We start from the raw sequence: 19,940 nt of genomic DNA, 5'->3' as shown, positions 1-19,940 counted from the left end.
AATCAGATCTGATGAAGATGTTCCTTCTGTTGCTTCTTTAGAGCAGTTGGATGAAGAAATTGAAGTGGATAATATCCCTTCAACCCCAGTTGTCTCATCGCCTATGCCTCAGTTCACAGCTGAAGAGGCAGGCGTTGAAGAATTAAGTGAAAAAGATGAAGACATGGACATTGGGAGCACCGCACCTGTGATGAATGATGAGTTTTGTGAAAGTCAACACCCCAACTCTCCTTTGTTCATGCCACTGCAACAAATCCCTCAGTCCCCAGTGCACACTGAAGTTATAATGGGCTCTGAAGAACCTCTCACCACTCCGTCCATTCCTGAAGAAATTTCAGCCACTAGTGCTGACGAAAATGCTGGTGAAGAAATGAAGACCCAGGCTACAACTGAAGCTAAAACTGAAATTTCTCACCTTGTGGTGCCTGAGAATGTGATTCCTGAGCCTCTAATGACTTTGACTGATACTCCTCAGCCCAAGCCGAAGAATCCCTTCTCTAAGAAGCAAAACTTCAAGGCTGATGACTTCTTCCACGAGCATGTATTCTTCACAGATTACAACCCATATGACTCTGCTCGTCTTAGAAGGAAGCGTTTCTGGACTGCCAGCCAAGCAAACTTCTATTCTTCATTGCTCGTTGATAAGGACAAAGTCTTCGACCATGAGCATATTCCTCACATGGATATGGAATCACTGCCTTGCTTCACGCTAGTCCTCAGTGTTCTTCACGATGCTGGACTGCTCAACTTCTGCACAGATATATGTGATTGGAATGAAGAACTAATTCTTCAGTTCTATGCAACACTGCACATCATAGGAAATGCTGAAGATATGAACTCTTGGGTGTTGGATTGGATGACAGAGAATACTCACTTCAAAGCACCGGCCTCTGAATTGCTTCATGCCCTGCCTGTCAGTCCTCCCCTTGAAGGTGCACGTTGTATATATCATGAACCTGAACTTATTGACCACTATATACAAGTGTTGATGAAGCCGTTGAAGCCTGGTCAAGCCCCAAGGACCAAATTCCTCGTGAAGGAATTGCTGTATGTGCCATGGACTGTCTACCGCATCTTGACCAAGACTTTGAGTCCAATCAAGGGCCACGACTCTAATGAAGAAGAGGTCGTTGGTATCATGAAGAATCTGTTGTTCAACATCATTCATGGTGTTCCTGTCAACTACCATGATTTCTTCATGAGGACTCTAGCCAATCTTGCATTGTCCCCTTTTGAATTGAAGCCTTACGCTCCCTGGATTATGAGATTCCTCAGGATAAGGTCTTCAATCAATTACAAGGCTGACACACTCAACCATGGCAGCTACTTGCTCCCCATTGAAGTCCTCAGGCGGACATTTTCCTCAGATGATGAAAAGGGCAAGGCTACTATTGTTATTGATGAAGGCATTCGTCCATTGGATGGTCAGTTTAGCAAAGCTGCATCTTACTTCACCAATGATACTCTGCCACTCATGACTCTGCCACCAATGCCTCAAAGCAAAATCCTCAAGGCACAGCTCCAAGGATGATGAATGGTCGTGAGCTTCTCCTCAGTCTTCACCAGAAGGTCGATCGCAACCACAAATGGGTTAAGCATCAGTTTGGTTCAATTCTTCACAATATGACTGCTACGCACAATTCAGTGAAGAAGAACCACTACTACCTCCATGAAGTATTCAATCACACCTGGGCTGTTCTATCTCATCTTTATGGTGAAGAAGATCTGATTCATCTGAAGCATATGGGCTTCAAGCAAGACTTTGACTGGTCTCAGCCACCGGCGAAGAAATTCAAGAAATTCAAAGTTCCTTCCTTGGTAGCCAGCTCATATTCTTCATCGCGTGACATTGATGAGCATGAAGATTTGGACAACACTGCGGCAGGCCCTACTTCAACAACCGACCCCAACAACGCTGGCGCTCCTCCATCGACTTTATGATGATATTCTTCAGGGGCGTTAGTCCTCACTTTTCGTCCCTTTTGGTCATTCGATGACAAAGGGGGAGAAATTTGAGTTAGTGTTCAAGCGGGTCTTTATATATGGGTGTTTTTTTGCTAAGTTACAACTCTCATTCTTTTGAAGATTTTGTTGGATCGAGTTGTAAACTTAAACCCGGTGGTGGTCTGATACTTTCGCTATGTTCTTATGCATGCTATTTCCTCATATATGTTAATGCACGCATGCTGAATCACATCAATCACCATATTTCATCATGCATTTCAAATTCTTCATATCATATGTTAAATGCGTGTATGAATTACAAGATATAGGGGGAGATCTCCATGATTCTACTCTTTAAATGTGCATTGCTTCAAAAGCAAATTCCTCACTATGCACATTTTTGGGGGGAGTTCTTCTATATCTTCCAATCAAATTCCTCAATATCCGCATTTACACTTCATATGTTTATCCCCGTTGAAAACTTAACCTATATTGTCATCAATCACCAAAAAGGGGGAGATTGTAAGTGCATCTAGTGCCCCTTAGTGATTTTGGTGTATTGAAGACTTATAGGTTAAGGGACTAATGTGTTTGTGAGTGTACACATGTCTATAAGTCTATGAGGAGTTTGATATTTACAGATAAAGTCGACCCCTAAAATGAATGTCTTCGACTGAAGACTTTGGATTTCTGAAGACTTTGAAAGTGAAGAAATTGGTGTGACCATGAAGACTTGATATTCATACGAGGAACATGAAACGTGAAGACTTTTGTTTTTGTTGTTTCATTTTCTCTTTCTTGAGTCATAGGAAATACCGTACTGTTAAAGGGGGTCGAAGAAAAACTAAGGAAAAGTTTCCAAGTGATGCTCATCTCAAAATCCTACACCTACCAATCCCTTCGAGTGAAGCCATTGGAAATCTCATACAGTTCAGTCAATTTCTTCAGTGACAGAGACGAAGATCTTCTGGTCTCTGAGGAATTTGTTCTGACTGAGGAGTTCGGAATTCGCCAGTGCAGATTGCCTACAAGTGAGGAACATGCTATCCCTGAGGAATTTGAGCCTCAAATTTCCGACCGTTGTTGTGCTACGCGCCAGCTGCCCCAAAATATCTACCCTCCTAACGGTCATATCATAAGGGCAATTATGTCTTATCATGTCGGGCTGCTCCCTAAGCTATAAATAGCCCCCCTATAACCACTAGCTGGTTGGCTGCTCCGAGAGAAACTGACACTTGTCATTGAGAGCATCTCATCCTCCTAGGACTTTGAGCGAAAACCATCAAGTGAGGAAAACCCAAACCCAAACACCTACAAACCCAAAGTGATTGAGCATCACTAAAGAAATTGTTCCTGTGTGGATCCGGCACTTGTTACCTTTGAAGACTGTGCATCTTCTAGACGGTTAGGCGTCATGGTCTAGAGCATCCAAGAGGAAATTGTGGGTCGTCGAGTGACCAAGTTTGTGAAGGTTTGAAACTCACCTGAAGACTTACCACGAGTGACTGGGCGAGGTATATGTGACCTTAGCTCAAGGAGAATACAGTGAGGACTGTGTGCCGGGACGTGTGTCCTCATGTTTAAATACCTAGCTGCTCCAACCAGACATACAACTATCACAACAGTTGGAACTGGTCTACCAAATCATTATCTTCACCGAGTTAACTGGTTCTATTTCCTCAACCCTTCCATTTCCTCATTATTGTGTTATGTGCTTGTTCATATCTGTTTGAAGACTTTGACTGAAGAATTTCTCAATTTCCTCAGTTCAAATTTCTTCAGTCTGGTTGTCTTCATCCTGTTTTATCCTATGCTTGCGCTTCCTGTACTCTGTCTGTTTTCATTTCATCATGATGTTCATGTTTATGTTATGTCATGTATGCATTTGAGTACTTATTCCGCAGCAAGTAGTTCCTCGCTCAGGAATTTCCTCACCCTGAGATTCCTCAGTGAAGAATTCATAAAAATTGCCTATTCACCCCCCCCCCTCTAGTCGACTTAACGCACTTTCACATAGAGTATACTAAAGTTGTCATGATATGTTTCATCTATTTTCTTCTTCTAGATTTAAAGCTACCGTTGTATTTTTAACTACTTTTCATGGCCATTTTTATTAATTGACCATGGCAATTTTCAGTAATTAACCACGACAAATTTAATTCATGGGTCATGGCAGTTTTTAGTAATTCATTATGGCAAATTTAGTTCATAGATCATGGCAATTTTAGTATTTTTGACCATGGAAATTATTTTTTGTATGAACCATGGCAAAATTTAGTGCATGTATCATGGCAAATTTAAGCAATCCATCATGGCAATTTTAGTTTATGGTTCATGGCAAATATGAGTCATTGACCATGCATTTTTAAAGTAATTGACAATGGATTTATTTTTAATTTATGAACCATGTCAAAATTATTTCATGAATGACGGCAAATTTTAGTAATTCACCATGGCAAGTTTAGTTTCTTAATTCTCTATTTTATAACATGTCAAAATTTACTTTAAATGTAAAAGAAAAGGTAGTTGAAACATATAATGGCAATTTCAGTGTAAACACCATGGCATATGTGCAATAGACATGGCAACTTTTAACCCAAAAAAATCGTCGAAACATATCGATACATGATCTAGTTTTGAAGATCCCGTCGCAACAGATTTAATGATGATAAGAGTTTTCAAATTGTAATTTTCATTTAAGAGATAAAACATTTTAAAAACTAAAAAACGTTCCTGCTGACATCATCAGTTTCGTCACTTGTGCATGCATGCGATGATGTGGCGCAATCTGTGGTCATGGGGCGTGTGGTCGGGCGTTGCTTCCACCACACGTGTGGTGGTTATCGGCGTCCTAAATTAACTATAAAAAAGCCTGCTAACAATTAATAGATCATTTATTATTATTAATTTAATATCTCTGGAAACATTTTTCATTATATATTATTTATCGGTAATACTCGATATTGCCCGATAAACTCTGAAACCCTTCCAGTGACCCCGAAACGCTTCCCGTTCCTCTCGAAACTATTTCGGATATTATCGAAACTATTTTTAAAATAAATCCTCATCACTCCCATCCTAATAATACTTAGCAGACTGAGATTTCCTTAAGTTTGTGACCCTGTAGGTTTGGTAAAATATAGACATGAACAAAACCCCTTTGTTTAATGACCGATAACGGAACCGTAAACGTCCATATCGATCCCTATGAGTACATGAATGATATTTGAGTGAACCTTTGGTTATCATGTGCTATTCCCTTTACTTCACGACACTTTACAAAACCAGAGGTGAGATGTATCAGTATCCTCTTGAGTCATACACATGCTCATTATACCGTTATCTTCGTTACCGGTTTTGTTCTCCTTTCTCGTTGAAATATTCTGCATCCCTGTGACATAATCACCTGTGTCTGGCCAGACAATGGTAGATTCCATCATAACAAGAGGGCACTAAGAATATCTCTCCATCATCGGAGGAGCAAATTCCACTCTCGAGCTATATTGTCCCTTGTCAAACTTTCAAATGAACCTATAAGTTGTCGTTATGATCATCGTGTTACAGATGACGTTTGAGCAACCCCAAAGTCCACTATACGGTAATAAGGGACTACGATACTCTCATGGTCTAAGGAACTAAAAAACAACACCCTGTGTTATAACAATTGATTTCAGATGATATTACCTCAAACTATAACAAATAAGTTTGGGTTGATTCAATATGGTCGTTCTTCTAAAGTCATATTCTTAGTGTTGTTTTAGGACTATTGTTAATGATATCCTAAGATCCAGAAAATATGATCACCAACAACACTTGAGTCAGTCTTAGAGGCAAGACTAGGAACCTTATTTTACTATTTATCATTCCACACGTGCATATGAGTTTTCACTGGATCGCATATTCTGGGATCATAGAAGTTATAGCACTTAATTATGAATATGTAAATATAATAATACAATATTATTGCCTCTAGGCCATATTTCCAACAATATTCCGATGGCAGATAAATAAAGATTTCAACTTAACATAGTTTCCAACATAATGTCGTGAATCCCAATAGTTAAACACATATCATTTCACTATGCTTCGGATCCAAGACACATTCAATTTCACGCACACGAGCATCAAAAGCATTGTTCATCTAAGCAGATGGTGTTGTTTGAGAGGATTTCTCCTAAGCAGCTTGATCTGACTTCCCAGACACATGTGGAGCTTGCTTCCGACCAATAGATAAATTTGCTCGCGGAGTCTTCTATTGATTTTGTCAGCTCCCATCGCCGTACCGGCGTACGCTTGTCAACCATCTTCCTCTTAACATCTTCAACGTGTATCCAAAGAATGTTTCATGTGTATACAAAAAATGTAAAATGTGTATTAAAAAAGTAGACATCAAAACATATATCTGAAAAAATATTGATCATGTATTTGCTTGATCTGCTCGGACTATTTGCTTGATCTGCTTCTCCACTGTGGTTTTCCTCCTAGATCCAGAGACATGATCGCTGCCCTGCTACACTCATCTTCCTCGAGGGTTTGGCTTAATGGTATCTTGGGTGACCCGATTAAGCATGGCCTCCGGCAGGGTGACCCATTATCACCCCTCGTCTTTGTGTTGGCTATCGACCCTATTCAAAACCTCCTGGATATTGCCACTCATCATGGTCATTTACATCGGATCGGTGGGAGGGCAGGTTGCATCCAAACATCCTTGTATGTCATCAACACGGCCATCTTTGTAACCCCCATTGTGGATGATATTCAACATCTAACTGCAATCCTCAATGGTTTTGGTGAGGTGACGAGTCTTGTCACAAGTTAGAGAAGATCCACATCGCTCCAATCAGATGTACTGGCATCGACCTCGACTCTGTCCTTTAGAGTTCCTCGGCCAGTCATTCTGCTTTCCCCCTGAGATACCTTGGACTCCCTTTGTCGATTAACCGCCTCAGGAAATTGACCTTCAGTACATTGTTGACAAATCCGCAGGGAAGCTTGTACCTTGGCAGGCACGTTTTGTCACCGCTGCCAGCAGGACGAAGCTGGTCAAAGCGGTGCTTACCCTCCCAAGCTACTTATCTCATCACGATTTTGGTCCTCCCAAGGGCACGCTAAATGCCTCCGAGAAGATTTAGCGGGTATTCCTTTGTTCAGGCTCCAACAAGGCCTTTGGCGGCAATGTAAATTCAGTTGGAATTTGGTTTGTAGGCCTAAGAGGTTGGGCGGCTTGAGCAGGCCTCGATCTCCGCAAATATGCCAGAGCTTTGCGCTTGAGATGGCCTTGGTTCGCGTGGAAGGAGCTGACCTGGGCTTGGGTGGGCCTGGGCAACCCCTGTAACAATGTCGATATGGACTTTTTTCTAAGCGGCCACCACCATCGCCGTTGGGGACGGGCGCACAACGAAATTTTGGCATTCTCTCTGGCTTAATGGGTCTAAACCAAAAGACATAGGTCCTTCCATCTCCAGTCTATCCAAGAAGATGAATGTCACTGTTCATGATGCTTTGCTTGACCACTCCTGGATTACTAAGATTGACATTACTGAGGGCCTTTCCATCACCCCTTCAGACAGCTGTCACCATGGTAGTGTGGATGGTCTGAATAAATTCCATCCACAGTACCATGGTGTCGACTGTCTGGAGAAATTGGGCGCTCTCGAAATGCAAATTTTTTGCTTGGTTCGTCATCAAGAAAAGAATCTAGATGGCCGACCGTTTGCAAAATGGTAGATGGCCCAACTGTGGGTTGTGTCAGCTTCGCAATGAGTAGGAGTCGGCGGTGCACCTTATTTTCAAGTGCAGATACGCCCTCAGAGTTTGGGCTGCTGTCAAATTTGGGATTGATGCTCCGGAGCTTGCCATTACTACTTGAGGAGGGCTAAATTCGGTCCAATCTTGATGGAAAGGCGATGGTTCTTCGTCGTGGTCACTGGAGGAAGGTGATCTTCTCGCTACTCATGTTGGGAGGTTTAAAAAGAGAGAAATGCTAGGATCTTCCGCAACATGGCATCAATGCCCTTTAGTGTTATTGATAACATAAGGGGAGGCCAAAAATTGATTCTCGCTGGGGCTAAGCATTTGAGCTCAATCATGCCGTGACAGTAGGGTTTTCTTCTTCTGTTTGTTGAGGCGTAATGGGCCTCATGAACCTTGTTCCTATTCTTCTCTATGAGTGAGATAATGCAAAGCTTTTGCCCTTGTTTCAAAACAAAAATAGAAAAATTGAGGTGTTGAGATGAGATCTAGTAGTGCAATGTAATGGACCATGCTGTGTGTCTTTGGTGGTTGTGAAAATGATCTGATCCTGGCTGTACGGCAGTTCGAATCCAACAGCACCAACGCCCATCCATGTGTCCCTACAGTCTCTCCTGCCAAACAAGTGACCGGCATCGGTATTAGCTGTAAGTTGTTGAGCAACCAACACCAGCCGTTGGCCTAGACCAGTAGTGTGAGGGTCCCCAATCTGTCTTTTCACCGCTCATCGGCTTCATCGTTCGAGCAGACTGCTCACAGCTTCATCGGCCGGAGGCAAAGGCAAAGCCATTAAGGTGGTGTTTGTTTCTCTAGTCCTAGGATTTTTTTTAGTCCCTGAGACTTTTTGAAAAAGACTTTCAAGGATGTGCTTCTAAGGACTTTTAGCAAAAGGTCCCAAAAAAGTCCCACCCTGTTTGGTTTGCTATGGATTTTTTCTAGTCCCTGAAAACAAACACCCCTAAGCAGCACCAAACTGATCATGTTTTAAAAATAAAAGCCGTTGCAGCTACCGGTTATTTTCCTCCAACGGCCTCCCCTACCGCATCATCCACACACACAGGCCGGCCCACGCACAACCACCAGGTCCTCCTCGCCGCTCCCCTAATTCGAAGCGCCGGGCGGTCCCTCCTCCGCGCTCCCTGATCAAGCCGAGTCGCCTCGAGGCCTCGACACCGACGGGTTCCAGGCTCGATTGGGGTTGGGTTCAGTGATGGCGGCCTCGTCCAGGAAGGAGGAGGAGAGGAACGAGCGGATCGTGAGGGGCCTCCTCAAGCTGCCGCCCAACCGCAGATGCATCAACTGCAACGCCATCGTAAGGGCTTCTTATTTCTACTCCAGTCGCGCGCGCGGTTTGGTTTTGGTTTTGGTTTGCATCGCTTGCTGATGCTCCCGATCTTGTCTGGTGTTTACTGACGGCCCTGTTTTTGTGTGGTGTCGTCTGATGCAGGGGCCGCAGTACGTCTGCACGAGCTTCTGGACATTCATCTGCATCTCCTGCAGCGGCATCCAGTGAGTGTTTTTGTATTCCATCCCCGGGTGATCTATCGTTTCTTCAACTTTGTGGAATTGGAAAGCCTAGCCAGCGCCATCCAGCCATCAATTTTACTTGTACTGTTGAACTGTGTGTCAGATTACTGCTTGGGAGGTTCTACTGATAGTGACACAGTATGGCAAATTATTGGCACACTCTATACAACTTATCCATTGTGTGTGAATGTTCCAATTCTAGTCATTCTAGTCTTGCATATGCTAATGGTCTGCTGACTTCTGTTATTCTAACACACTGGAACCATTTATGCACTTGTAGCCGTGAGTTCACGCACCGAGTAAAATCGGTGTCTATGTCCAAGTTCACCGTGCAAGAGGTTGAGGCCCTTCAAAAGGGTGGGAACCAGGTAAAAGTCATACATCCAGTTGGTTGCCTGTTTGTTTTGTTGGTGGTTTTCTGGGAATTCCCTTTTGGTTCATATCCTAACACTTAAACTGAATGATACAGCGAGCCAGAGAATTATTGTTGAAGGATTTTGATACCCAGCAAATGAGGGTACCTGATAGCAGGTACATAACTTCATCAACTCATTGCCGTGTATACATTCTTTGGTTTGTTATTTAACGGGATATGGTACATGATGTGACTATTTTGTTTTGACGCAGTAACATTGAAAGCCTTAGAGAATTCATAAATGCTGTTTATGTGGAGAGAAGATATGCTGGTGTAAGTTTGTCCGAAAGGCCTCCAAGAGATATACAGGTACAATTAGTTAAATTCTCGACATCAGCTGTTTGACTACTTGAAACCTATCTTCGTCAGTCTGGAACTTTAGCTGTGATAAGCTTTAGCACAACCGCTGCAGTACACATAGATGTTAGTGAATACTCATTCAGGTGGCTTAAAGTGCATCTATTATTTCTCCTTTAAAGGACTGATTTCTTCCAGTTGGCTTTCCTACATATATGCTGCAATGATGGTTTTTATTTTCCTACAATATCTGAGAACATTGCGTCTTGCTGAACTATACTCTACTCCATCTATGAAGATTCAAAGATCCCATGAAGAGGAACATAGAAGGGCTAGTTCCTATCACTCATTTTCTCAGAGCCCACCTAATGACTACCAATATGAAGAAAGGCGCAATCGCAAGCAACCTGCAATGCTAAGTAGGAAACCTAGTTCAGACCGAGGGCATGATGGGAAGATGCCTGGATTTTCTTGTCGTTCACATAGCCTGCAAGAGAGAATGTCCGAGGACCAATTTGCAAATGAGAGTCGTGGACCGAGAACTTCTGACTGCTCAGGGTCAAGCATGCGTGGTACCTTAGGAACAGCACCCAAATCACCTGATTTCTTCGATGATGGGTGTTTAAGCCCTCCTGTCCAACAAAATCAATCAAATATGCTGAGTTCTAATGGCATCACTCAATCCCAGGTGATTGATTTTGGAATTTATCCTCTTTCCTTTGTTGCATCTCATAAAGTCGCTTAATAAATTTAATTATTTTTCTGCAGAGAACTGCATCAACAGGGAACATAGATTCCACATCGCTTAAGTCAGGCAACTCAAGCTTAGCTGATTTGTTTTTTGATTTTGAGAATGTTCACCGAACTCAGCAATCCAACAATTCTGCAGCTCCAAGTTTTGTAGCCTTTTCTGCTGCTGTAAATGGTACAAAAGAGGATCTCTACAGTCAGCCAAATTTGCAGCAACAACCTATAACTGGCTATCCATCTGTAGATTTATTTGCAAATATGCCTCATACAGCTTCATCTGCTGATAAAATGCCACTGGAAGCTCATCCATCTGTAGATTTGTTTGCAAATATGCCTCATACAGCTTCATCTGCTGATAAAGTGCCACTGGAAGCTCCATCAATGGGCAATGCTGGGTGGGCTACATTTGACACGCCCCCAGATAAACAGCCTGGAGTCACTGGTCCCTCTCCTGTAGCTGACGTAGGTAATCATAAACAGATTCTGGGTCGTGATTTGTTTTCGTTCGAAACAACTGATAGACCAACATTGTTCCTGACTTCCAAGCACGAAGTTTCAATCAGCAATCAGTCTGGTGCTACATCTCTTGATACAGGTTGCTCTCAGGTAAGGAATATTTGCGTTGCTCTAGGAGTTCTCTATGTTTCTATTTGTTCATGGCAACAGGTGCATGCAAATAATATAGGGTAATTAACTTTGTGAATGGTACTTAAGCTTTTACAATTTTTAACTTTGTGAATGGTACTTAAGCTTTTACAATTTTGTGAAATGTGTGAACTCAAAAGGAATGATTGTACTATGAGGTTCCAGTGTTCTACTGTGGAATTAGCCTTGTCATGCTTTACATCTTAAGAAAGTTAATATTTTGAATTTGCTCAATGTTGGAGCATTTATGATGGCACTTGCACTAAAAATCTGCCAGGAGATCTATCACTAATGACTTCTAACTTGCAAAAATCTAAAGAGTAAAGAGGCAAATAATTATCAGGCGAGGAATTATGTAATTGTACTGTTGCATCTCTTTTAATGTGTGCAGTTAATTTGCACTTTCAGAAAAGGGTGGTTTACTGTTTGGTTTCTGAGTTTTTTTTTGTCTTCGTTGTGCTCCAAATTATGTAAAAGCTGTTATTGTTAATTTGCCAGCCTTGGATTTTTAATTGTTTGTGATGTCACTGCTGGTAGCAGCAGTTCCCAACAAACAGGAAAGATATCTCATTCATGACTTTAAAATTGTTGGAGTGTAATAGAACCAATGGATAGGATAAGTTCTCAGGTTGGGAATCATGAAATTGAATAATAAGGTTACTTCTGGATGTTATGGTACCATTCTTCTATTGATTATGTGTTTTAACTGCCTTTCCAGAGCTTCAAGTCACTTCCTCGTTGTGTATTTGCAGTTATGGCATTCATTTGATGATGCAACTGGGATCATCTCTAATGATCACTCTGGTGCTGAGCCACTAAGTAATGAGCTCACAAATGTAGTCGATGTTACCAACAATCCTTTTAGTTGCCCTATTAGTTCAAAGGTAGCCTTTTTCCCTGTTAAATTTTGCATGTGGTTCATAAATAACACAGCATCATAACTGTTATTCTCTGTAGAAATCTCATGGTGATGATTGCCATAATGTGTTCATGGATGAATTAGCTCTAAGTGCATCATTTGCTCCTTTCCTAGAGCCATCTCCAATATCTGATGTTCCTTCAGTATGGCTTCTCTACTTCATAAACCATTTAAGAATATTTTTCTTCTTCTAGACCATTGCTCTCTGATGTGATTTGATCATGTACAGGGAAAACCCTTTGCTGATCAGATTGTGCTAAATCCATTTGATCTCCCCTTTGGTACTGATTCAGAGGCTACTAATCTGGTATTCCATTTCTTCTTTGCCTTATCTGTACTTCATGCTACCAGAAGGCTTAAAGAAGTGAACATAGTGTTGTCGGTTTTCTATGATCCCTGCTTTCCAAGTAGTTGATGATGCTTCATTTTGTGGTTAATGCCTTTTGACAAACAGATTTACCTAAACTATTGGGTCTTTGTAACTGGTTGAAAAAATTTAAAATGAAAATGGTCCAATAAAGCATGCCACTGCATGTGCATGTCTATTCGAAGTAGTTGTATGATAAAATATACCTAGAGGTAGAAAGAATTGTAAGTATTCATGTGGGATATGATTGTCTTTTAAATCAAGTAGAATCCAATTAAATAAAAAGATTTGTGGATGGTCAAGCCTCTCCTATAGCAGGGACAAGCCAGTGCACTATGGCCAGTTTTCGAATCTTTATCTTACCCAAATAACTTGTCATACATAAATTCGTTACGGCTATTCCTTCATTTTTTTTCAACAAATTAAAATAATCTAGATCACTATTATACTACATGAGTAGATTTTTTTTAAAGAAGCTGAATTCTTTCTGGGAAATCAGCCAAATTTCCTATCTTTGGAATTGGATCCGCATCACCACTCGTGGCACCACCAATCACCACCTCAACCAGTCCGAGTGCACCAAGTTTACTTAGTGGTTCTTGGCCGTGGATGGATGGTTGGGATGTGGCGAGGTTGCGGTGGTGCCACAGCCATGGGCATGAAGTAGGATGACATTGGTAACAAGAATATTTGAATTTGAACATGGTTTGGTCTTCAAAAGATGGCATGTGTTTGTAAAATTAAATTGCATTCCTTGGAAGATTTGAGACCACTTTACTTGTGATTTTGTACTAAGAACTAGAAACTCTGTCTATGCATTGAGTATGAACTGTCTTTTGTGTGTGATATTATAGAAAATATATTTATCTTTGCTTACAGTTCTAGTCCTTGTCATTGCCAGCTTCCTGGTGCTTGCCAGCAATTTTCTGAATTACACTTCATTTGCAGTTCATGGACATGAGCACGCTGCAAGCTGCTTTGCCTAATTTACCAATAACTTTTCTTGATGGTTTGCCTGAATCATGGTTCTCCAACAATACTTGTACCTATGTTCCGTCTGGATCACATGGTGAGCTTTACTGGTAGCATCTTTATATGGTTTGCCTAATTTACTGCGTACGTGGAGTTCATCTGACTGTAACAACTAACACATATTCAGGTGGATTAACATGTCTTGTCGAGCAGGCCCCAAACTCTCCATTGAGGTAATATGCTCTGCCTTGGCATAGTTGGCCTTACCAACTATTTGTTCGGTTTGCTACCGCATTGGGGTTGTTCGGTTTGCTGCCAATTGCCAAGCCAAAAGTAGGCAAGGTTATTAGTTTCTTATATCAACACAAAAGAGCCAACAAAAATGGCAATGCCGACGTTTCGGTGGCAGCCTTGCGGAAATCGCATCGGCTCCACCACAAGTTGGAGCCAAACCAATTGGAGGCCAAATCTGTAGCCATTTCCAGAACTCTGGCTTGACAAAATTAGGGAGCAAACCAAACAAGCTCTAGCGTCAACTCCATCTTTGTGCTAAAGCTAAACCTGTTGTTTCAGGAACATAACATTGAGCACTGTATCTACTGGCAATCCTTTTGCATAGAGAAAGGATTCGGCTTGGAAATCGACATGGCTTTGTGCTGCTTGGACTTGTGAAAAGAGCACCTGTTCCTTGGGTTCACTGAACTTGTATGTAGCAGATACAGATAGGGAGCTCGTGAAGGCCATTCTGCAGAGACTCGGATATCTATGGTTTGGTTGACAGTGCACATTTTGTGCCCCTTGCCTCTTGGAGTTCGGGAACCCTTGCTGGTGGCTGTGACGACGATGACAGGTGGTGATGCTAACGTTTTTTTTTTGGCGGGGGGTGATGCTAACGTTAGTATGTTTTGAATCAGAATGATCGAATCCTTTCAACGATGGTTACATGTCCCCTTTTATATCTCCCGAAGAGACACGACGATCCCTCGAGGAGGCGTCGGTTCCAGGAGATCGAAGGGAGGCGTCGGTTGCGGGACAAACCGCAACGATGGTTTGGGCAAGGGGAGATTTTCCCCTAATTACAGAATTATTTTTAACACTCCCCCTAATCTACGCTTGACCATGTAGATCATCTTCACGATTGTCCGGGAAGCTCTATCATCTCAAAAGATTCTCCTTCAAAAGTTCTTCATAAAATCTTTGATGAGGTCCTGAAAAATATACTCACAAAGAAAGATAGCATAATATGATGTCATTAAAATGAGGATATCTCAAGAAGAGACTCCCTCTGACACCTGCAAGTCCCTAAGTCTTCGCATACCAATTCCATGAACACATTTCTGGAATGTAGAATTTGGTAGAGACTTGGTAAATAAATCAGCAAGGTTGTCGCATGATTTGACTTGCAGAATGCTTATTTCCCCGCTTTTCTGAAGATTATGGGGAAAGAACCATTTAGGAGAAATATGCTTGGTGATATTACTCTTTGCATCTGCGCAACACAAGCTGCATTATCTTCATAGATAATGGTAGGTGATTTTATCGAACCCATTCCACATGACTGTTGTATGTGGTTTATCATTCTGCGAAGCCATACACATTCGCATGTTGCTTCAAATAATGAAATTATTTCAGAATGATTGGTAGATGTTGCCACCAGAGTCTGTTTCGAAGACTTCCATGATATAGCAGTACCACCATGTAGGAACACAAAGCCGGTCTGAGATCTGGTGTTATGGGGATCAGACAAATAGCCGGCATCTGCATACCCAAATACATCAGAGTCCTGATTGTTCTGGAACTGGAAAAATAGGCCAAGATCCTTTGTGCCTTGGAGATATCGAAAGATATTCTTCACTCCAGACCAATGACGTTTGGTGGGAGCTGCGCTATGTCTAGCAAGTAGATTCACTGCAAATGCAATATCAGGTCTTGTGCAATTTGCAAGATACATAAGCGCTCCAACAGCACTAAGGTATGGAACTTCACGTCCCAACACCTCTTCTCCATCATCCCTTGGTCTGAACGGATCTTTATCTATGTCTAGAGATCGAACCACCATGGGAGTTTTAGATGGATAGGATTTGTCCATATTGAATTTCTCCAATATTTTCTGGATATAGGCAGATTGGTGTACCATGATTCCTGAAGGAAGATGCTCAAGTTGAATACCTAAGCAAAATTTGGTTTTACCCAAATCCTTCATCTCAGATTCCATCTTTAGGTGATTGCGTGCTTCATCAATGTCTGGTGTGCTGCCGATGGTGTTGAGATCATCAACATACACAGAAATGATGCAAAATCCTGTAGAGGACTTCTTGATGAAAACACATGGGAATCAGCACTATTGGAGTAACCTTTCTGAAGAAGGAACTCACTGAGTCGGTTGTACCACATCCGTCCCGACTGCCTTAAGCCATATAATGACTTATTCAGCTTTACACAATACATGTTGCGTTTTGCATTTTTATTCGGGACAGGGATTCCATCAGGAACCTTCATATATATGTCCGAATCTAGTGACCCATAAAGGTATGCGGTCACGACGTCCATCAACTGCATAGATAGACAATTTTGCACTGCCAAGGATATAAGATATCGGAAAGTGGTTGCACTCATTACTGGAGAATATGTTTCAGTGAAATCAATGCCGGATTTCTGCGTGAAACCTTGTGCTACGAGCCTTGTTTTATATCTCACCACCTCATTGTTCTCATTCCGTTTCCGGAGAAAAACCCATTTAAATCCCACAGGGAAAATACTGGGAGGTGTAGGTACTGCTTCAGTGAATACCTTTCTTTTGTTAAGCGAGGCAATTTCTGCTTGGATTGCATCCTTCCATTTAGGCCAGTCGGAGCACTTTTGGCACTCAACGATAGACCTTGGATCATGATCAGTGAGAAGAGTATCTGCAATCTTGTCAGCAAAATATATGTCGACAGTCGTAGTCTTACGGTCAAATAATTCTCCAGAATCAACATAGTTGATGGAAATTTCCTGCACCCCTAATGACTCTTCGTGATTTCCCAATACGATCGAGTCTGGGTGTTCCGATGTCCCAGTCAGTTTGTGCACACTGGAACTGGGTTGTGGAGGTTGCCCTTCCACTGGGTGTATACTACCCATCAGGTGTTTGTCAATGTTGAGTTGACCTGCATTTACTGACTCCGAGGTTTTTCTTCTCGATTTCCTTTGTTGCTTGCTAGAAGCATGCTCCAGTTCAGAGACCGTACTACTCCCCCTCTTTTTAGGAATAGGGAGTTGAGTGGTTTTTTTTGGTACCTCCACTCTTTCCGGTGCGTTTCTGGCTGGGTTTAAGGATTTTGTAACACCTTTCAAATCAGTAAACGAATCTGGCAGATTATTTGCAAGGTGTTGCAAATTAATGATCTTCCGAACTTGAAGTTCGGTCTCTTGGGTACGTGGATCAGAGGATGAAATGGAATGAGCATTCCAATCAATTTTCGGGCATTCTTTCTGGTACTTGAAATCTCCCCCTAATGCCAGAAAATGTTCCTCATTAAATATGCAATCAGCGTGACGGGCTGTGAACAGATCCCCAGTCAGGGGTTCCAGGTACTTGATAATCGACGGCGATTTGTACCCCACATAGATCCCCAACTTCCTGTGTGGGCCATAGATGTCCGCTGTGGTGGTGAGATCGAGATGTATGCAGCACATCCGAACTTACGCAGATGGGAAATGCTTGGAGGATTTCCACGTACCAATTCCAGAGGGGAAGAACTGTGATATGCAGTTGGCCTCAATTGTATCAAGTCAGCGGCGTGTAAAATAGCGTGACCCCAACAAGAGGTTGGCAAATTGCAATTCATCAACAAAGGTCTTGCAATGAGTTTGATCCTCTTAATCAATGCTTCAGCCAAACCATTTTGTGTATGGACATATGGAACAGAGTGTTGAACTTCAATCCCCAAAGCCATGCAATAATCATTGAAAGCACGTGAGGAGAATTCTGCAGCATTGTCCATTCGAATTGACTTAATTCGACTTTCAGGATAATGGGCTTGCAACTTAATGACTTGCCTCATTATCTTGGCAAATGCATGGTTTCGTGTGGATAGAAGACACACATGTGACCATCGTGTATATGCGTCAATCAGAACCATGAAATACCGGAAAGGTCCAGATAATGGCTGAATGGGACCACAAATGTCTCCTTGAATACGTTCAAGGAACTGAAGTGGTTCAACTTGTATTTTGAGGTGTGAGGGCCTCAAAATTAGCTTTCCCGTGGCACAAGATGTGCACACAAAATCAGAAGATTGAGGAAATTTTGACTCAAGCAAATTATGACCAATGGAATTGCTAGTAATTTTCCTCATCATCCCTATTCCAGGATGGCCTAGGCGATCATGCCAGGTTTGGAATGCGTTAACATTCTGAAAAATTACTTTGTATGCAACATGTTCCACGGGTTTGATGTACATATAGTACAAACCAGACGATAGAGAAGGAATTTTCTCATGCACCTTTTTGCCATATCCGTCATCTTTAGTAAAGAGTAGGTACTCCTCTTTGTTGTCTTCATGGGTTTCAATATGAAAACCATTTTTACGGATATCTCGATAACTGATCAGGGTACGTGCAGAATCGGGATACAGTAAAGCATCCTCAATTGTCACATATGTACCACTTGGGAGGGTGAATATGGCACGTCCAGTACCAACAATCACAGTATCGCGTCCAGCGATAGTTAGAATATCTCCATTTGTCTTTTTCAGAGTTTGGAAATATTTCATCTCCCTCAGTATGGAGTTTGTGGCACCACTGTCCACAAGGCATAATTCCTCTTCCGCCGGATTGCCCCCGTAGAAAACTATATAAAACAAAAGAATTTTCAATAAGAAAAACTCATAGTAATATATAGAATACAATCTTTATTATATCAAATGTGCTGATACAATACAATATAAAGACAACAATAAACTTATGTTCTTATTACAATCATCACAAATGGACATAATTAAGTAGATCACTAAGGAGATTGAGGGACTAGTCGAAGTCGCCAAACACGTTGTTTGCAGTGTACTCAATCAACATGTTCTCCATTTCAGCAGTAGCCTCAGGCAGATAAGGAACCACGGCGTTGCTCGGTCCAGGAGGAACATCGCGCGAACCACCAGCTCCTTTTGCGCTATCCGGATGAAGGTTGAAGTTGGCTTCAAACCTTTTCTCTTGAGGTGCTTTGCATCCCTGTGATTGCTGGTACAGCATAACCAGATGCTTGGGCATTGTGCACTTTTCAGTAGAATGCGTGTGGCATCCACACTTGTTGCAAAGCTTAGATTTATCAAACCTGGGCTTTGAAGTGCCTTTTCCCTTGCCTGGGTATCTAGATCTCCTGTTCCCATTACGCTTTCGCTTATGCTCGAAATTGGTTTGTTTACCCCGAAAGGTACCATTAAACTTTTGTCTATTTGCAACATTCAGATGGACTTCAGGTAAAGGTTGTGCCCCAACTGGGCGCTGAGAGCCATTCTTAGCGAGTAGCTCATCATGCTTTTCAGCCTGAAGTAACATGTGAATGAGCTCGGAATAGACAGTGTAGTTACGAGCACGGTATTGCTGTTGGAGGATCCTATCTGAAGGGAGCATAGTAGACAAAGTTTTCTCTATCTTCTCCCCCTTAGTAGGTTCCTTCTCACAAAAGCGCAGTTTGGAACATATCTTATGAACATCATGATTGTACTCACCAATGGATTTGAAATCCTGAAGACGAAGATGAGTCCAATCATGAAGTGCTTCTGGCAGGACTACTGCCTTCTGCTGTTCATACCTCGTTTTGAGGGCCAGAAACAGAGTACTAGGAGATTCCTCCTGTAAATACTCAGACTTGAGATCTGGATGAATATGGTGCCTTATGATGAATAAGGCAGCATAATTCTGCTGTTCTGTCAGCGGCGTGGCCCCATCCGGGAGAGGAGTCTCTGGGGGTTGTATTGCACGCGCTATCCCACGGGACGCAAGACTGATCTTGATGTCCATAGCCCATGTAGGGTAATTGTGGCCATTGAGGGCAAGCTCCTCAAACTCTTTGGCAGTCATCTTTTGCCTACATGATGAACCAGAGATAATTAATTTACGGGTGGTAAATTAAAACCATCATGGTTCTGTAATAAGAACACAAAAATTTGATGCTCAAGTGTAAAACTTGAAAAATTCTCAACCTCAATTATGTGAACATAACACTTTGAAGATCACTTAGATCTCACAGTATTAGGCTATATCGCCATTACCTTGTGTATGCTACAATTCAGATATAAGGAATACACGTTGGAGGTAATCGTTTGTCGAGAATGACAAAACGTAGACCTCACAGTAAGAGAGGATAGTCT

At 42.0% G+C, this 19,940-nt stretch overlaps 1 protein-coding gene across 1 annotated transcript; it reads left to right on the top strand.

Moving 5' to 3' along the window:
• The first annotated feature begins 8,708 nt into the window (after positions 1-8,708).
• On the top strand, positions 8,709-14,384 carry LOC123092265 (probable ADP-ribosylation factor GTPase-activating protein AGD14). Its single transcript, XM_044513977.1, has 13 exons — positions 8,709-9,007; positions 9,143-9,204; positions 9,503-9,590; positions 9,692-9,753; positions 9,850-9,946; positions 10,233-10,622; positions 10,703-11,290; positions 12,082-12,213; positions 12,287-12,391; positions 12,478-12,555; positions 13,564-13,684; positions 13,775-13,820; positions 14,161-14,384. The coding sequence occupies exons 1-13, from the start codon at positions 8,906-8,908 to the stop codon at positions 14,204-14,206; spliced, it is 1,917 nt and encodes a 638-aa protein (XP_044369912.1). The 5' UTR covers positions 8,709-8,905; the 3' UTR covers positions 14,207-14,384.
• Positions 14,385-19,940: the final 5,556 nt, after the last annotated feature.

This window comes from Triticum aestivum, chromosome 4B (assembly GCF_018294505.1).
Source record: "Triticum aestivum cultivar Chinese Spring chromosome 4B, IWGSC CS RefSeq v2.1, whole genome shotgun sequence".
Taxonomy (NCBI): domain Eukaryota; kingdom Viridiplantae; phylum Streptophyta; class Magnoliopsida; order Poales; family Poaceae; genus Triticum; species Triticum aestivum.
Note: the sequence above shows the minus strand (reverse complement) of the source record. Positions and strands in the feature narration are given on the sequence as shown.